A 14,959-nucleotide genomic window follows, 5' to 3' on the forward strand; every position below is an offset into this window, starting at 1 on the left:
ATGCAGGCTCTTTTTGGTTCCATATGAACTTTAAAGCAGCTTTTTCCTCACCTGTGAATAAAAGTCATTGGTAGCTTGGATGGGGATGACATTGAATCTATAAATTACTTTGGGCAGTATGGCCATTTTCACAGTATTGATTCTTCCTATCCATGAGCATGGAATATTCTTCCATTCATTGTGTCCTCTTTTATTTCATGGAGCAGTGGTTTGTAGTTCTCCTGAAGAGGTCCTACATCCCTTGTAAGTTGGATTCCTGGGTATTTTATCTTTGAAGCTATTGTGAATGGAGTTCACTCATGATTTGGTTCTCTGTTTGTCTGTTATTGGTGTATAGAATGCTTTGTGATTTTTGCATTACTGACTTTGTATCCTGACACTTTGCTGAAGTTGCTTATAAGCTTTAAGGAGATTTTGGGCTGAGACGTATGGGGTTTTCTAAAATTTCACAATCATATCATCTACAAACAAGGACAATTTGACTCTTTTTCCCTAAAATGAATACCCTTTATTTCTTTTCCGCCCACTGTTCTGGCCAGAACTTCCAATACTATGCTGAATAGAGAGGAGAGGCATCCCTGTCTTGTGCCAGTTTTCAAAGGAATGTTTCCAGCTCTTTGCCCATTCAGTATGATATTGGCTGTGGGTTTGTCATAAATAGCTTATTATTTTGAGATACATTCCATCAATACCTAACTTATTGATAGTTTTTAGTATGAATGGCCATTGAATTTTGTCAAAGGCCTTTTCTGCATCTATTGAGATAATCAAGTGGTTTTTGTCTTTGGTTCCGTTTATATGATGGATTACGTTTATTGATTTGTGTATGTTGAACCAGCCTTGCATCCCAGGGATGAAGCTGACTTGATCGTGGTGGATAAGTTTTTTGATGTGCTGCTGGATTTGGTTTGCCAGTATTTTATTGAGGATTTTTGCATCAATGTTCATCAGGGATATTGGTCTAAAATTCTCTTTTTTTGTTGTGTCTCTGCCAGGCTTTGGCATCAGGATGATGTTGGTCTCATAAATGAGTTAGAGAGTATTCCCTCTTTTTCTATTGATTGGAATAGTTTCAGAAGGAATGGTACCAGCTCCTCTTTATACCTCTGATAGAATTCGGCTGTGAATCCATCTGGTCCTGGACTTTTTTTGGTTGATAAGCTATTAATTATTGCCTCAGTTTCACAGCCAACATATTGGTCTATTCAAAGATTCAACTTCTTCCTGGTTTAGTCTTGGGAGAGTGTAGGTGTCCAGGAATTTATCCATTTTTTCTAGATTTTCTAGTTTCTTTGCGTAGAGGTATTTATAGTATTCTCTGATGGTAGTTTGTATTTCTGTGGGATCGGTGGTGATATCCCCTTTATCATTTTTTATTGTGTCTATTTTATTCTTCTCCCTTTTCTTCTTTATTAGTCTTGCTAGCGGTCTATCAATTTTGTTCATCTTTTCAAAAAACCAGCTTCTAGATTCATTGATTTTTTGAAGGGTTTTTTGTGTCTCTATCTCTTTCAGTTCTGCTCTGATCTTAGTTATTTCTTGTCTTCTGCTAGCTTTTGAGTTTGTTTGCTCTTGCTTCTCTAGTTCTTTTAATTGCGATGTTAGGGTGTCGATTTTAGATCTTTCTTGCTTTCTCTTATGGGCATTTAGTGTTATAAATTTCCCTCTACACACTGCTTTAAATGTGTCCCAGAGATTCTGGTATGTTGTATCTTTGTTCTCATTGGTTTCAAAGAACATCTTTATTTCTGCCTTCATTTTGTTATTTACCCAGTAGTCATTCAGGAGCAAGTTGTTCAATTTACACGTAGTTGTGTGGTTTTGAGTGAGTTTCTTAATCCTGAGTTCTAATTTGATTGTACTCTGGTCTGAGAGACAGTTTGTTGTGATTTCTGTTCTTTTACATTTGCTGAGGAGTGCTTTACTTCCAATTATGTGGTCAGTTTTAGAATAAGTGTGATGTGGTGCTGAGAAGAATGTATATTCTGTTGATTTCGGGTGGAGAGTTCTGTAGATGTCTATTAGGTCTGCCTGTTGCAGAGCTGAGTTCAGGTCCTGGATATCCTTGTTAACCTTCTGTCTCGTTGATCTGTCTGATATTGACAGTGGGGAACATCATTATTTCTTTAACTTCTCTTTGTTATGTTACTGCACTGGCTAGGACCTGCAGTCTTTCAAGGAGTGGTATAGTAGACATCCTGTCATATTCTTATTTTTAAAAGGAATTTAAAATTAGCCGGGCATGGTGGTGCTCGCCTCTAGTCCCAGCTACTCAGGAAGCTGAAGTGGGAGGATTGCTTGAGCCCAGGAGTTTTGAGGCTGTAGTGAGCTATGATCACGCCACTGTACTCCAGCCTGGGTGTCAGAGAGAGACCTTGTCTCTAGGGGAAAAAAAAATGTTTTTTTAAAAAAGAACCTTTCCAATATTTATTCATTAAGAATAATGTAGATTTTTAGTACATACCTTTTAATGGGGCTAAAGAAGTTCCTTTATATTTGTAGTTGCTGAGCATTTTAAATGGGAATGGGTTTTGAATTTAATCAAATGCTCTTTCAGTATCTGCTGAGATGATCATTTGTTTTTTTCCTTTTATCTGTTAATGTGGTGAATGTCTTTTAAAGATTTCCTAATGATAAACCACCCTTGCATTTCTCCGATAAACTCAGCTTAGTCATTACATATTATCTTTTTTATGTACTGCCTGACCGTGTGCTAATGTTTTGTTTATAAGATCTCACTATTTGCATTTATGAGTAAGACTGGCCCATAGTTAATTTTCCTCTCTTATATATCTCTGCCTGATTTTAGTTTCAAAGTTATATCTACCTCATACAGTGACTTGGAGAGTATTCCCTCTTCAGTTCTCTGAAAGACTTTATATAATATTGGAATGATTTGTATCTTGAAAGTTTGGTAGGACTTGCCTATAAAAGTATCAGAGCCTGGCGTTTTGGTTTTTAGTTTTAAGAAAGTTTTGTTTTTGTTTTTTAACAACTGCTTCAATTTCTTTAACATTAAAAGGCCATCCAGGCTTTCTATTTCTTGAGTGAGTTTTGGTAAATTACATTTTCCTTAAAAAATCTAAGTTTTAAAATATTATTGCAGAGAGCTTCTTCATAGTATTCTCTCACCTTTTTATTCTCTGCCGTCTTTGTCATTACGTCCCCTGTTCATTTCTAGTATTGTTTATTTGTGCCTACTCTTTTTTTCTTGATCAACCTTGCCAGAGGTTTGTTCAGAAACCCACTCTGGGTTTGGTTCATTCTCTTCATTATATGTTTATTTTCTGTTTCATTGTTTTATGACCTAATTTTTATTATCTCCTTTTTTTTAACTTTCTATTAGTTTTAGCTAACTTTACAAATTTGACACATAGTTCATTTATTTCCAGTCTTTCTTTCTTTCTTTTTTTTTTTTTTTTTTGAGACAGGGTCTCGCTCCATCAGCCGCTGGAATGCAGTAGCATAATCATAGCTCACTGCAACCTCCTTAAACTCCTGGGCTCAAGTAATCCTCCTGTCTCAGATTCCTGAGTTAGGACTACAAGCAACCACACCCAGCTAATTTTTTTAATACTTTGTAGAGATAGAGTCTTGCTTTATTGCACAGGTTGGTCTCAAACTCCTGGCCTCTAGTGATCTTCTCGCCTCAGCCTCCCAAAACACTGAGGTTATAGACATGAGCCGCCATGCCCAGCCTTCTTTTCTTTTTCTTTTTTTTTTTTTTTTTTTTTCCTGAGATGGAGTCTTGCTCTGTCGCCCAGGCTGGAGTGCAATGGTGCGACCTGTGCTCACTGCAACCTCTGCTTCCGGGTTCAAGCGATTCTCCTGCCTCAGCCTCCCAAGTAGCTGGGATTACAGGTGCCCACCACCACACATGGCTAATTTTTATATTTTAGGAGAGACGGGGTTTCACCGTATTGGCCAGGCTGGTCTCGAACTCCTGACCTCGTGAGCCGCCCACTTCGGCCTCCCAAAGTGCTGGGATTGCAAGTGTGAGCCACCGTGCCTGGCCCAGCCTTCTTTTCTAATGTGTGCATTTAAGACTAAACTCTCCCTGTAAATACTGTCTTAATGTATCCCACCAGTTTTGATATGAAGCATTTTTATAACTCAATTCTAAGTATTTTTACATTTCTATTATGATACTTTTCATTGACCTATAAGTTATTTATAATTTTCTGTTACTTTTCACACTTACGGGATTTTCTGTATATCTTTTTGTAATTTACTTCTAACTTAATTGCATTGTGGTTGGAGAATGTAGTCTGTATGACACCATTTCTTTGAGGTTTGTCGAGACTTGCTTTATAGCATAGCACTTTAATCATTTTTATAAATCGCCCATGTGTACTTAAGATGAATGTTTATTCTTTAATTGTTGCATGCGGAGTTATCTTTTTGTAATGAAGCCAGGTCAGTATGTAAATTTGTGCACGATTTATAAATAAGGAAGCAAAATTGTAAATAACACTCTACGCATTGGTTCTTGGTCATTTCTTTCTAGCTGAAGTATTACAAGATGCTGAAATGCCAACCAAAGATTAAATTATGTTTAACGGAACTTGCTGTTATGTAGATATTATCATGTCACAACTCTTGGAAAATTAACAACCTTCGTATCATATCTGGCAGAGAACGATAGCAGGAAGCACTGACATGGTGCTTGGTATGCGCCAAGAACAGTTCTAAGCCTTCTGCATATATTAAATTTGTTTAGCTCTTAAAACAATCCATGAGATGGGTACTGTTTTCATCTCCATTTTACAAGTGTAAAAACTGAGATATGGAGAGTTCCAGTAATTTACCCAAGATCTTAAAGCTAGTAAGCAAGGAAGCGGGAATTTGAACCCAGGCAGTCTGGATCCAGAAGCCATACTTTTAAACCACTATACATACCACCTCTCTCAGAAAAATAAACAGATTTCTGCAGCCATCCATCAAAACTGTGCCTTCCATAAGTAGATATATCTGTTTTGATGAGGTTACTACATGAGTTAAATAATTCTGCTGCAACCAAACTTGTGTCTGTCTCTGAAATATTGGCCCTCAATATTCAACTTAGTTTTTAAAAATTACATTAATGCCTCTGGATTTTGTTACTATAAAAGCATATATCATTTCATGTTTATAATGTTATATAATTTCTTAGGTACACTTCACGTTGGTGATGAAATTCGAGAAATCAATGGCATCAGTGTGGCCAACCAAACAGTGGAACAGCTGCAAAAAATGCTTGTAAGTAAATGAAAGTTTTTCCTTTCCTAAAATTGACTTTTACTCTGTTAGCTTGTTTTTAAATACACAAATGAGGAGTATTCTGTAATCAGAGAATTTCTGGTACCATATTTATGTGGACTTGAACTTATATAACATTCACAAAACTGACAACTAGAAAAATGTTGAAATACAAGAGTTTACAAACATTTTGCCTGTCTTTAGCAATGTAGGCTTTAACACTCTCCTTTTATCCTTTATCTCCTGTTTCTTACTAAGCAGATGTTTAAAGAAAACCTTTTCAGCGTTTATACATGTGAACTAGTTTCTCACTGACCTCAACTCTCCTGACATCAGCAGTGTCAGAAACCTCTTTCCTGTTGAGCTGAGTCATAGCCAGCTGTCGTGGATTTCTCTACAGCATAGAAGGGAGGAAAGCCACGGTAGACCAGGCCATTTTTGACCATACATATTCAAAATCTGTATTCGAATTAGGCTTTGAATTTTTAAAAAAGGCAAAATGACAGCCTTTGCCTGTGTTGATTGTCATAGCAAGCAGACAGAGGTGTTTTGGGCCTCTGGTCCCTTTTCCCACTGCAGTGTAGTAGCCCCCAGGTTATGAATACCTATTAAGTATGCAATAAACTTTACAGACTCACCAAAAAAATTTTTTAAAGCCAAAATTAGTGAGCAAAAAGTGGCTGGGTGCGGTGGCTCACACCTGTAATCCCAGCACTTTGAGAGGCCAAGGTGGGCGAATCACCTGAAGTTGGGAGTTCGAGACCAGCCTGGCCAACATGGTGAAACCCCGTCTCTACTAAAAATACAAACATTAGCAGGGCATGGTGGCACATGACTATAATTCCAGCTACCTGGGAGGCTGAGGCAGGACAATCACCAGAACCTGGGAGGCAGAGGTTACAGTGAGCTGAGATGCTGCCACTGCACTCCAGCCTGGATGACAGAGCAAGACTCTCTCAAAATAAATAAATAAAAATTTTTAAAAAGTAAAAAGCGTATTTGATGGGGTATACCATTATAATGTGGCATACTCAATATAATTTTTATGTAATTACCTAGTTTATTATCTAATTCAATGTATATTCACTTTTGAAAGGCATGTCACTTAGAAAGTTTTGTATTCATGTCTATAAAAAGGTGACTATTGAAGATCTGTGAGACCATTGCTGTATGAGTAAGGCAATTGGCTGCTGGGCTTTTCCCAGGAACTTCCTCTACTGTTAACTCCCTGCTTCATGACTAGGTTTCATTGTTGGGCTATGTGCTCTCAGATGGCTTGTGCTAATTGCCCCCACATATTTTGAGTGGCTTCTTACATGGTTTTGCGAACATTTGTTTGTAAGAAAACTTTTCTATCTTTTTTTTTCCCCCTCTCCAGAGGGAAATGCGGGGAAGTATTACCTTCAAGATTGTGCCAAGTTACCGTACTCAGTCTTCATCCTGTGAGGTAATGACTCTAACAAACCACCCCCATCTCCTCTGAGTTCTTAACTAACTGTCTGCTGATGGCTGTATGTTTTTGCTTTCTGGGAGATTGTTTCTGCCTGTGCTGTTAGATCACTGCACACCAATTTTACAACAAAGATAACGGAACAGAGTAGGTCCCATCCACCTACTCAGCCCTGCTTCCATGTGGATCTCCTCAGCACTTGAACTTTTTGCAGGCTGAAATCTGAGCAAAATGTAGAGAAGTTATAAATAATGACATAAGGCTTAATAAGGAAAAAACGGAGTGTCTGAGGGAAAGAAACTAAAGGCCATAATTGCAATAATATTTCCAGGAAGTTCATTCACTTCCCTTGTTAAGAAATCACATAGATAGTTCTTCTTTCCAAGAATCTGAGAAGTAATCTATTTCTGTTGAGATAGAGTTGTTCATATAATTGCGATAAGTCTCTAGATGGAAGTTAAGTCTGCAATGAATTGATAATTGACTTCACTAGAGGGAAATAGGCTTTTGCAACCTTTTGTAAAATTGTTTAAATTTAGAATGGTATGTCATCTGTAAACAAGTAAGTTTTCTAGAGTAATACAGCCCCAAAGTTTCTTTCTTAAAATAGGTTTATCTTATAGAAATTATAGTTCTTCTAACCTATATTATTCAGTTTCGTGTTAGTTATTAAATGAGATTCAAAAATCTATTCTTTTTATATTGGAAATATAAACGGGCATAAATGGTATCATCCTTTGGTCATTGCACATTCAGCTCGAGTGTTATTTATTGAAGCTTGTTCTTTCATGTGCATCTTCTAAGAATGTGTGCATCAATATGAAGTACACATTTCCTAAAGTTAATTTTTAGGACTGACAGGTAACTTATTGGATTTGTACTTAGAAGAACCTGAGAGAGAAACTGTAATACTTCTAGTCTCTAGTGATGGTGTAAATTTTATAAGAAAAATCAGAGGCTTCATATTTTTTTAAAACCTATTGCAGATACATATTAAAATGTGTAGTTTTGTCAAGTGTATTTTTGGTGAGCCATGGCAGTTGAGGTGTCCGTTATAACGGGTCTTGAGCTCCTCTTGGTGGCTTTTTGTGGAACTTCAATTAATAGTATATTTCAAAAGAAAATGCAGAATTGCTTCTGTTCCAGGATTCAGAGCATTGAAATTTGTTACCTAGAGCACAAACTTTGCTGGGAAACAAAGAATGTCACACTTAACATTTTATGTAAATAATTTTAATATTCTAGAATTACAGATGTCCTTACATCATTTCTCATCTGTTGAAGAAATTTAGTAAATACAATTGATTTTTGTCTTTTTGGCTAACTAACTAGAAGGTACTGTTAGTTATTAATGTAACGTAAGTTTCTCTTTTGTTTTTTAAGTGGTCGAACTAGTTTGGGGTGGAACCAGTATCATAGATGTAAATTCTATGTTCTTGAGTAAAAAGAACCCCTCTTACCTTCTTTGCCTTTGAATAGTAGGAAAAATAATGATACTTCTCTCCTAGCTCCATCCCCAGCCTTTTTGGCCCTCGTGTTCCCTGGCAGAATTCAAGCTTGTGGTTGGACTCTTCCCAGCTAGGGCAATATTTCAAAAAAAAAAAAAAAAAAAAAAGAAGGCTCTCTGGCCACCTGCATCTGCATCCCCCAGGTCCTTGGTTAAAGAGTAGACCCCTGCCCCTCACCCTGGCTCTACTGACTTGAGTCTCTGCGGGTGGCACCTGGAGATCAGTCTTGCTCACTAACATATGAGAATGCTCTTCTAAGGGATCTCATTACCTTTAAGGCTAACAGGTTCTAGAAATGCTCTTAAGTCATCTAGGGAAAAAAACAAATGTCTTTTAAAGAGACATGCACATTTCTAAGGCTTAAAAGAACTCTACAGAAACAAAAATTTAAAAGTACTTATTTCCTACCTCTCCTTGTTCTTATCATTAAAGTTGATTTAGACACTAAGGGAATGGAGCCTGGAAAATATTTTGAGTGTGTAGAATAGTAGAGAGAAAGCAAGCGATGGAGGAGCCTGGATATAGGTAGAGAGGCTGTGGCTCCTAGGATCTTTGCCGGAAGTGTAATATTATTATAGGCTTGAGATCGTTGTTTTAATCAATCTACTAAAATGGTCTTTAAAAAGAGTTCTTCTCTGATGTATATCTCTTTTACCCTTACTAGTAATAATATTTATTCTATAATAGAAAGATTCTGAAGGAATTATAACATGTGAAATCTTAGGTTTGTTTCTCTTCAGATTGGGTCAGTTAGTAACTCTTGACACTGAGGTACTAAAAATTGTTAAATGCTTTTCAAACCTAATCTTTAATAAAAATTAGGCAGTTGGGATCTTCAGCACAATAATTTTATAGTAATATTTGTCATCTTATACTTGATAGGGTTTAATATCAAGTCACTCTTCTAGGTCTCATTAAAAGAAAGAAAAGGTATAGAATGTTAGAGATAGGAAAGAATTGATTAAAATGAATGACACGGTCATCACTTATAATATGTGAGCCTTCGAACTGCAAAACTTTTTTCATACTTCTGTGAAATCATGCAAGCAAGTCAGTATGGCACTTATGCAGCTCAAACCTCAAAGGAAATGGTTGTCAGACTGTGGTTGTTACTGTTGATGTAAATATCTCTGTGTTTCTGTGCTGGTGTTCTGTGTTAATGAACCTTGTGTCTTATTTCAGAGAGATTCCCCTTCCACTTCCAGACAGTCCCCAGCTAATGGTCATAGCAGCACTAACAATTCTGTTTCGGTAAGAACTTTAGCTCCACACAGCAAAGTGTGACAATTTTGTTGGTGCTCACCTGCCATGAGTGTTCTAGTTACATGTGTTCAGTGGAAATAGTGTCTTCTGCTGATATACAAGGCTACTACAGCTACAATGCACTTTACTCCTGGAAAATCTTTTTTAACATTTCCTTCTCATTAAAAATTCCCTTCAGCAGTTAAATTTGAAGAAATGTAGTTCAATACTGCTTTGGTCATTCTAAAAATATTTCTATGCCACCCCACTTGTATGTATTTCTTTGCTCAAACCTATACAAACGATGTAAATGGAAATTTGTTTAAACTTCTAAATATTTTTTAATTTGAAAAAGATAAATGTAAAAATTTTGCAGAGTAGGCATTTGGGTATTCTTGGGCTTTGTAGTTTTCTATTCTGAGTGATATCAGCAACATGTTTTAGTTTCCGCTATCTAAGTTTACGAATTGGTGTGCCCTCTGTTATTGTGGTACGTGCACATATTTTTGTGAATTATAAGCCTTGCCTGGATATGAAAAGCAAAAAGAACTGGCTTCAAACTGCACTTAAGCCACGCTGTTATCACATCTTTAACACAAAGTACTTTATATTTGACTTGAATTTGGAGTTTTAAATTTTTTCAGAACTATCCATTTTGGAATATAGAAAGAATTGTTTTTAACTTATTTAAACAAATGGAAGCACTTAACAGGTGCAGGTTGGCAATATTTTTGTTGCTAATACTGCTGTTTATCACCCAGTTAAAATTATTGAGAGTTCTAATAATGCAGCAGTATTCTTCTATCCTGACTTTTAATTTGCCGTTTGAGAATGTATCAACTTTTTTATCAGGTAAAATTGTAAATAATTTAGAAATTATCTCAAATGGAATGATATTCTAAGTATATCAGTAAGAGAAATTATGAAAGAAAATTTTCTACGACTTTATTTTCAACTTTAAAATAGGCTACCAAAGGAATTCATTCGTAACAGTTAACATTTAATGCTTTTAAGATGAAAAGCCATATAGCCATTGAATTTTTCAAAATCTAAATGGTTGCAGTGACTAAGTTGAAAAGGGCAACAGCTCCTTTTATTTATTTATTTATTTTTAATAGGCTGTTTCACTTGCAGTGGCTTTTGTGTTGAAGATGCTGAGTTGTTTCTTAAGAACACATTATCTCTCTGCTTAAACTTACCTGCTTTCTTCAGCTTGCTGCTAAATGGCCTGGGTTTGATTTTTTTGATAACTCAACATTTCTGAGAAATGGAATAATGTATATTATCTCTTTACAACTTAAATCTAGCTCATTTTTTTAACCATATTGTAACAGAACACACAAATTACTTTATACTCTTGAAAAATAAATGAAAATTTTTCTCCTGGGTTGGCTTTATTCTACAGGACTTGCCATCAACTACCCAACCAAAAGGACGACAGGTGAATAGATATCCTCTATAGAAACTTCTCTAAACTGAGCTGCTAATAGCCAATCCTTTATTAACCCTTTCCATCCCATAATGTTTGCATTTTGGACCATAACATTTGAGCATTGAGAGCTTGTACCATTTCATTTTAACACATTACACATGACTAATTCTCTATAAAGAATTTTTCCTCACATCTTTGTAGCTGTGATGGTTATTGTAATTTCAACCTGATAATTTTATATTAACGGTTAAGAATCCATCCTTCGGGGGGGCCTATGGGCCTGCCTCTGGCATGCAAAAGAATTTTAAAGGTTATAACATTCTTAGAATTCTAAGAATAACTAAAAAGTACCTGCTGATGAACATTTTTAAGCAACAGTTTTCTGAAGTTGAAAGCTTTTTCTTAAGTTTGTATTTGCATGTGTATTTCTAAAAGCCATTTGCAATGAAAAATAAGAAAAGAATATAAATTATCTTGGCTTTACATCCTGATATGCCTGTGCTAGTTCAAACATGAAAAGTTAAGTGCTGCCTAACACTGGCAAGTAACTTTCAAATTGCCAGCACTTTAGAGGTATAGATTTTAAATGCAAATACAGAGACTTGTTAATTTTATAGGCTGGATTGCTGAAAATAAACAGAAAAAATCACACAGTGGTTCCAAAGTCTTCAGGTTGGTTTTACAGTGACTTAAACATTAATATTCAATTTTAATTTCAAGAGATAGAATTTTTATGGCATTTTTATCTTGAAATATAGTATTAAAAATAATCAGATTTAGTGTTAAGATATGTATAAATTAGTACCTGATAGAATTCACCCATAATTTTGTCTTAAGACTGTATAATTGATGCAACATGGGATATGAATTACCTTATCTTAAAGCATTTAAAAATCAAATAATTCATAAAATGCTGCCATATAATAAACCCTTGAATGCTAATCTATTTCCTAAGTAAATTCACATATCATAAAACTCAGAACCTGGAACTATGCATGTCTTGAAGCTCTGTGCTGATTTCAAGTGTTACACTGGGGAAACTAGGGTTCAAATTCATTTTTATTCTCTCAGAAGAGTAAAATACAAACCTAAAACCTAAATTAGAAAAAAATAAAGCTATTTTTTTAACTTTTAAAAAAATTGTTTGAGTTACACTTAACTTTATCAACAGTGTGTAGACACACTGCCAGTTGTCATATAAGCATTTTTACAGCAGGATACCAACCCAGAGTTCTTGCTAGTTTTAATTCATGTGCTGCTTTAGGGTTAAAACCTATCCTGACTGCTAGTATTTATGGCTTAAAGGCTGCCACACAGTCATGACAACTTATCCATAATGCCAGCATCACCAATGCAGGTTTAAAAAAGGGCGAGCATACTTTTCTATAATTATAAGCCTATTCTGTTATAGTAAAAGCATAAATTAAGTCTTTATTCTTATTAAACAAGTATTTCAAGTATTCCTTCCAAATAAAAACAGCAAAGTTTTGAAGCTATACACATCAAAGATTACTAGTACATTGTTTCTAGCGGTAGAAGTTTTTTGTGTCGTATTTCCATGCATCGTTTTTGCTTTCACCATCTGATGTCCTGTTAGTATTGTAAGTGTTGCTGTGTGGTTATGACATTAGAGCTAACTTCTCTTTCACATCACTATGGCATCCTTTCTTACAAACTCCTGTTTTATAGATCTATGTAAGAGCACAATTTGAATATGATCCAGCCAAGGATGACCTCATCCCCTGCAAAGAAGCTGGCATTCGATTCAGAGTTGGTGACATCATCCAGATTATTAGTAAGGATGATCATAATTGGTGGCAGGGTAAACTGGAAAACTCCAAAAATGGAACCGCGGGTCTCATTCCTTCTCCTGAACTTCAGGAATGGTATGTTTTTATGCGTGTTTTATTTTGCTTGATTATAAAAACTAAGCCCTGACCATCCATTTTCCAATTTTATATTATTTTAGAGTGTAAAACCTGTTTGATATATTCCTTCCTTTACGAGCCAAACAAAATTTAAATTAGTCATCCAAGAATTCTATATCTTCAGTATCTAGTGAGATCCCAGTTACAGAGTCAGGGCTTCATTTTACACACAAAGAAAGGAAGGTCTGGAAAGAGATTCGTTGACCAGCCCTGAGCCAAGTCATGGTCTCAGAGCAGAGCCTTCCACTCCTATATGCTGTTGCAATTGTTTTAGAATGGCATTTTTAAAATGTACCTTCTCCTTGCCCTTCTACATGCTTTCATGCCCATCCCATCCCACCAGCAGCAAAAAACGTAGGTGCCGCGCTTCAGTGTCACTCAGAGTATTTGAAGATAAAATGTATTTCACTGTTAGAAGAAAAGGGTAGTCAGAAGCTTTGTTCTTTACCTTGCCAGTCGTTTAAAAATACCTTTTCTGCTAGAAAGTTTAAACCCTAAAAGCAGGCTAAAGTTAGGGGTTTTAGGCACTGTTTTTAACTGAGGGAAGAGGAGTCACAGATCACTGTATATTTTGATAAAATCTATTTCTGCTATTATTATTACAGTTTCCTTAGTTGAACTGTCTTTTGGAAAATATTGATGGTTTTACCTTTGTTGGTACTTGGGCGATATACCAGATTATTTCTAGCACAAAAGAGATAATGTCTGAGTTTTGTTTCATGTGGCAAAAATAACAGCCGTTAAGCATTCTGCCAGTTCCTCCTAAAATATTTGAACCCAGCTAAAAGAGACTGAAGACATCGAGTCCATAGAAATTTCTTCCTGCTTTTATCTATTTTTCTCACTAGTTAAGAGATCTCTCAGTTAATCTCTTTTGCTTGATCGCCTCTTTCAGCTATCCCATGTTTCCCCAAAAACTAGTATTAAATTTAGAATGTTGGAGCTGATGAGGACTTCAGATACCATCATTTTATACATAAGGAAACGTGGGCCCAAATGGAGAAGCAGCAGCCTTCCATCTGGCATTATCTTCCAGTCTGATCTTCGAGAAACAGTTTAAGCATAAGCAGGAGGAAAGCAATCTCTTAAGTCGTTGTCATGATGATGCCATTATATTCTTACTGATATTTACATTTTATAAAATGTCTTCTTTAGTGTTACCATATATTATGGGCATTTATTGAAAATAATTGTGTAGATTCCAGACCTCTTCTGCCTAGTCAGATCATCTATATAAACGTTTTACCAGTGTCTAGAACTCTGAGTCCTCTGGAGGAATCCTGAGTGATGGCAGTGCAAAAAGCAGATTTGCTTCCTATTTCCCGTAATGATGGATGAGATTATTTGGATAAATCCTCCGGATGAAAAAACAATGAAAAGTGCTGCAGAAAATATGTTTTAAAATGACCTTGAAAGCACTGAATAGCTGAAAAGGTATCAGGGGCCAGGCACGGTGACTCACACCTGTAATCCTAGCACTTCCGGACGCCGAGGCAGGCGGATCACTTGAGGTCAGGAGTTTGAAGATAGCCTGACCAACATGATGAAACCCCGTCTATACTCGAAATACGAAAAAAAAAAAAAAATTAGCCAGGTGTGATGGCAGGCACCTGTAATCCCAGCTACTTGGGAGGCTGAGGCAGGAGAATTGCTTGAGCCTGAGAAGCAGAGGTTGCAGTGAGCCGTGATTGCGCCACTGCGCTCTAGCCTGGGCAACAGAGTGAGAGTCCGTTCGGGGGAATAAAAAGAGGTATCGGGGAGCTCAGTGACCAATTTTTTTTTTTTTTTGAGACGGAGTCTCGCCCTGTCACCCAGGCTACAGTGCAATGGCACAATCTCGGGTCACTGCAACCTCCACCTCCCAGGTTCAAACGATTCTCCTGCCTCAGCCTCCCGAGTAGCTGTGATTACAGGCACCCGCCACCACGTATTTTTAGTAGAGACAGGGTTTCACCATGTTGGCCAGGCTGGTCTTGAACTCCTGACCTCATGATCCGCGCGCCTCGGCCTCCCAAAGTGCTGGGATTACAGGCGTGAGCCACCGCACCAGGCCTCAGTGACCAATTTTTATATGAAAGCCTTTAATCAGAATGATAAGTGGAATATCAGAGTTACCACATGGCCCATTTTGCAAACAGGGCATTTGTCATTACTGAACACT

The 14,959-nt window shown here is 36.6% G+C and overlaps 1 protein-coding gene across 4 annotated transcripts in view; it reads left to right on the forward strand.

Annotated features, from left to right (window-relative positions):
- Positions 1 to 14,959, forward strand: part of CASK (calcium/calmodulin dependent serine protein kinase) — a 323,187-nt gene that overhangs the window by 271,450 nt on the left and 36,778 nt on the right. For 2 of the 4 annotated variants that reach the window (XM_021932665.2, XM_021932666.2), the window contains 5 exons: positions 5,153 to 5,238; positions 6,617 to 6,685; positions 9,379 to 9,447; positions 10,844 to 10,879; positions 12,560 to 12,756. In XM_021932665.2, coding sequence (XP_021788357.1) covers positions 5,153 to 5,238; positions 6,617 to 6,685; positions 9,379 to 9,447; positions 10,844 to 10,879; positions 12,560 to 12,756 — 457 coding nt within the window. The remainder of the gene's footprint in view (positions 1 to 5,152; positions 5,239 to 6,616; positions 6,686 to 9,378; positions 9,448 to 10,843; positions 10,880 to 12,559; positions 12,757 to 14,959) is intronic. The other 2 variants (XM_031661015.1, XM_031661016.1) reach the window with 2 other exon arrangements.

Source organism: Papio anubis, chromosome X, assembly GCF_008728515.1.
Source record: "Papio anubis isolate 15944 chromosome X, Panubis1.0, whole genome shotgun sequence".
In the NCBI taxonomy this organism is placed as follows: Eukaryota; Metazoa; Chordata; class Mammalia; order Primates; family Cercopithecidae; genus Papio; species Papio anubis.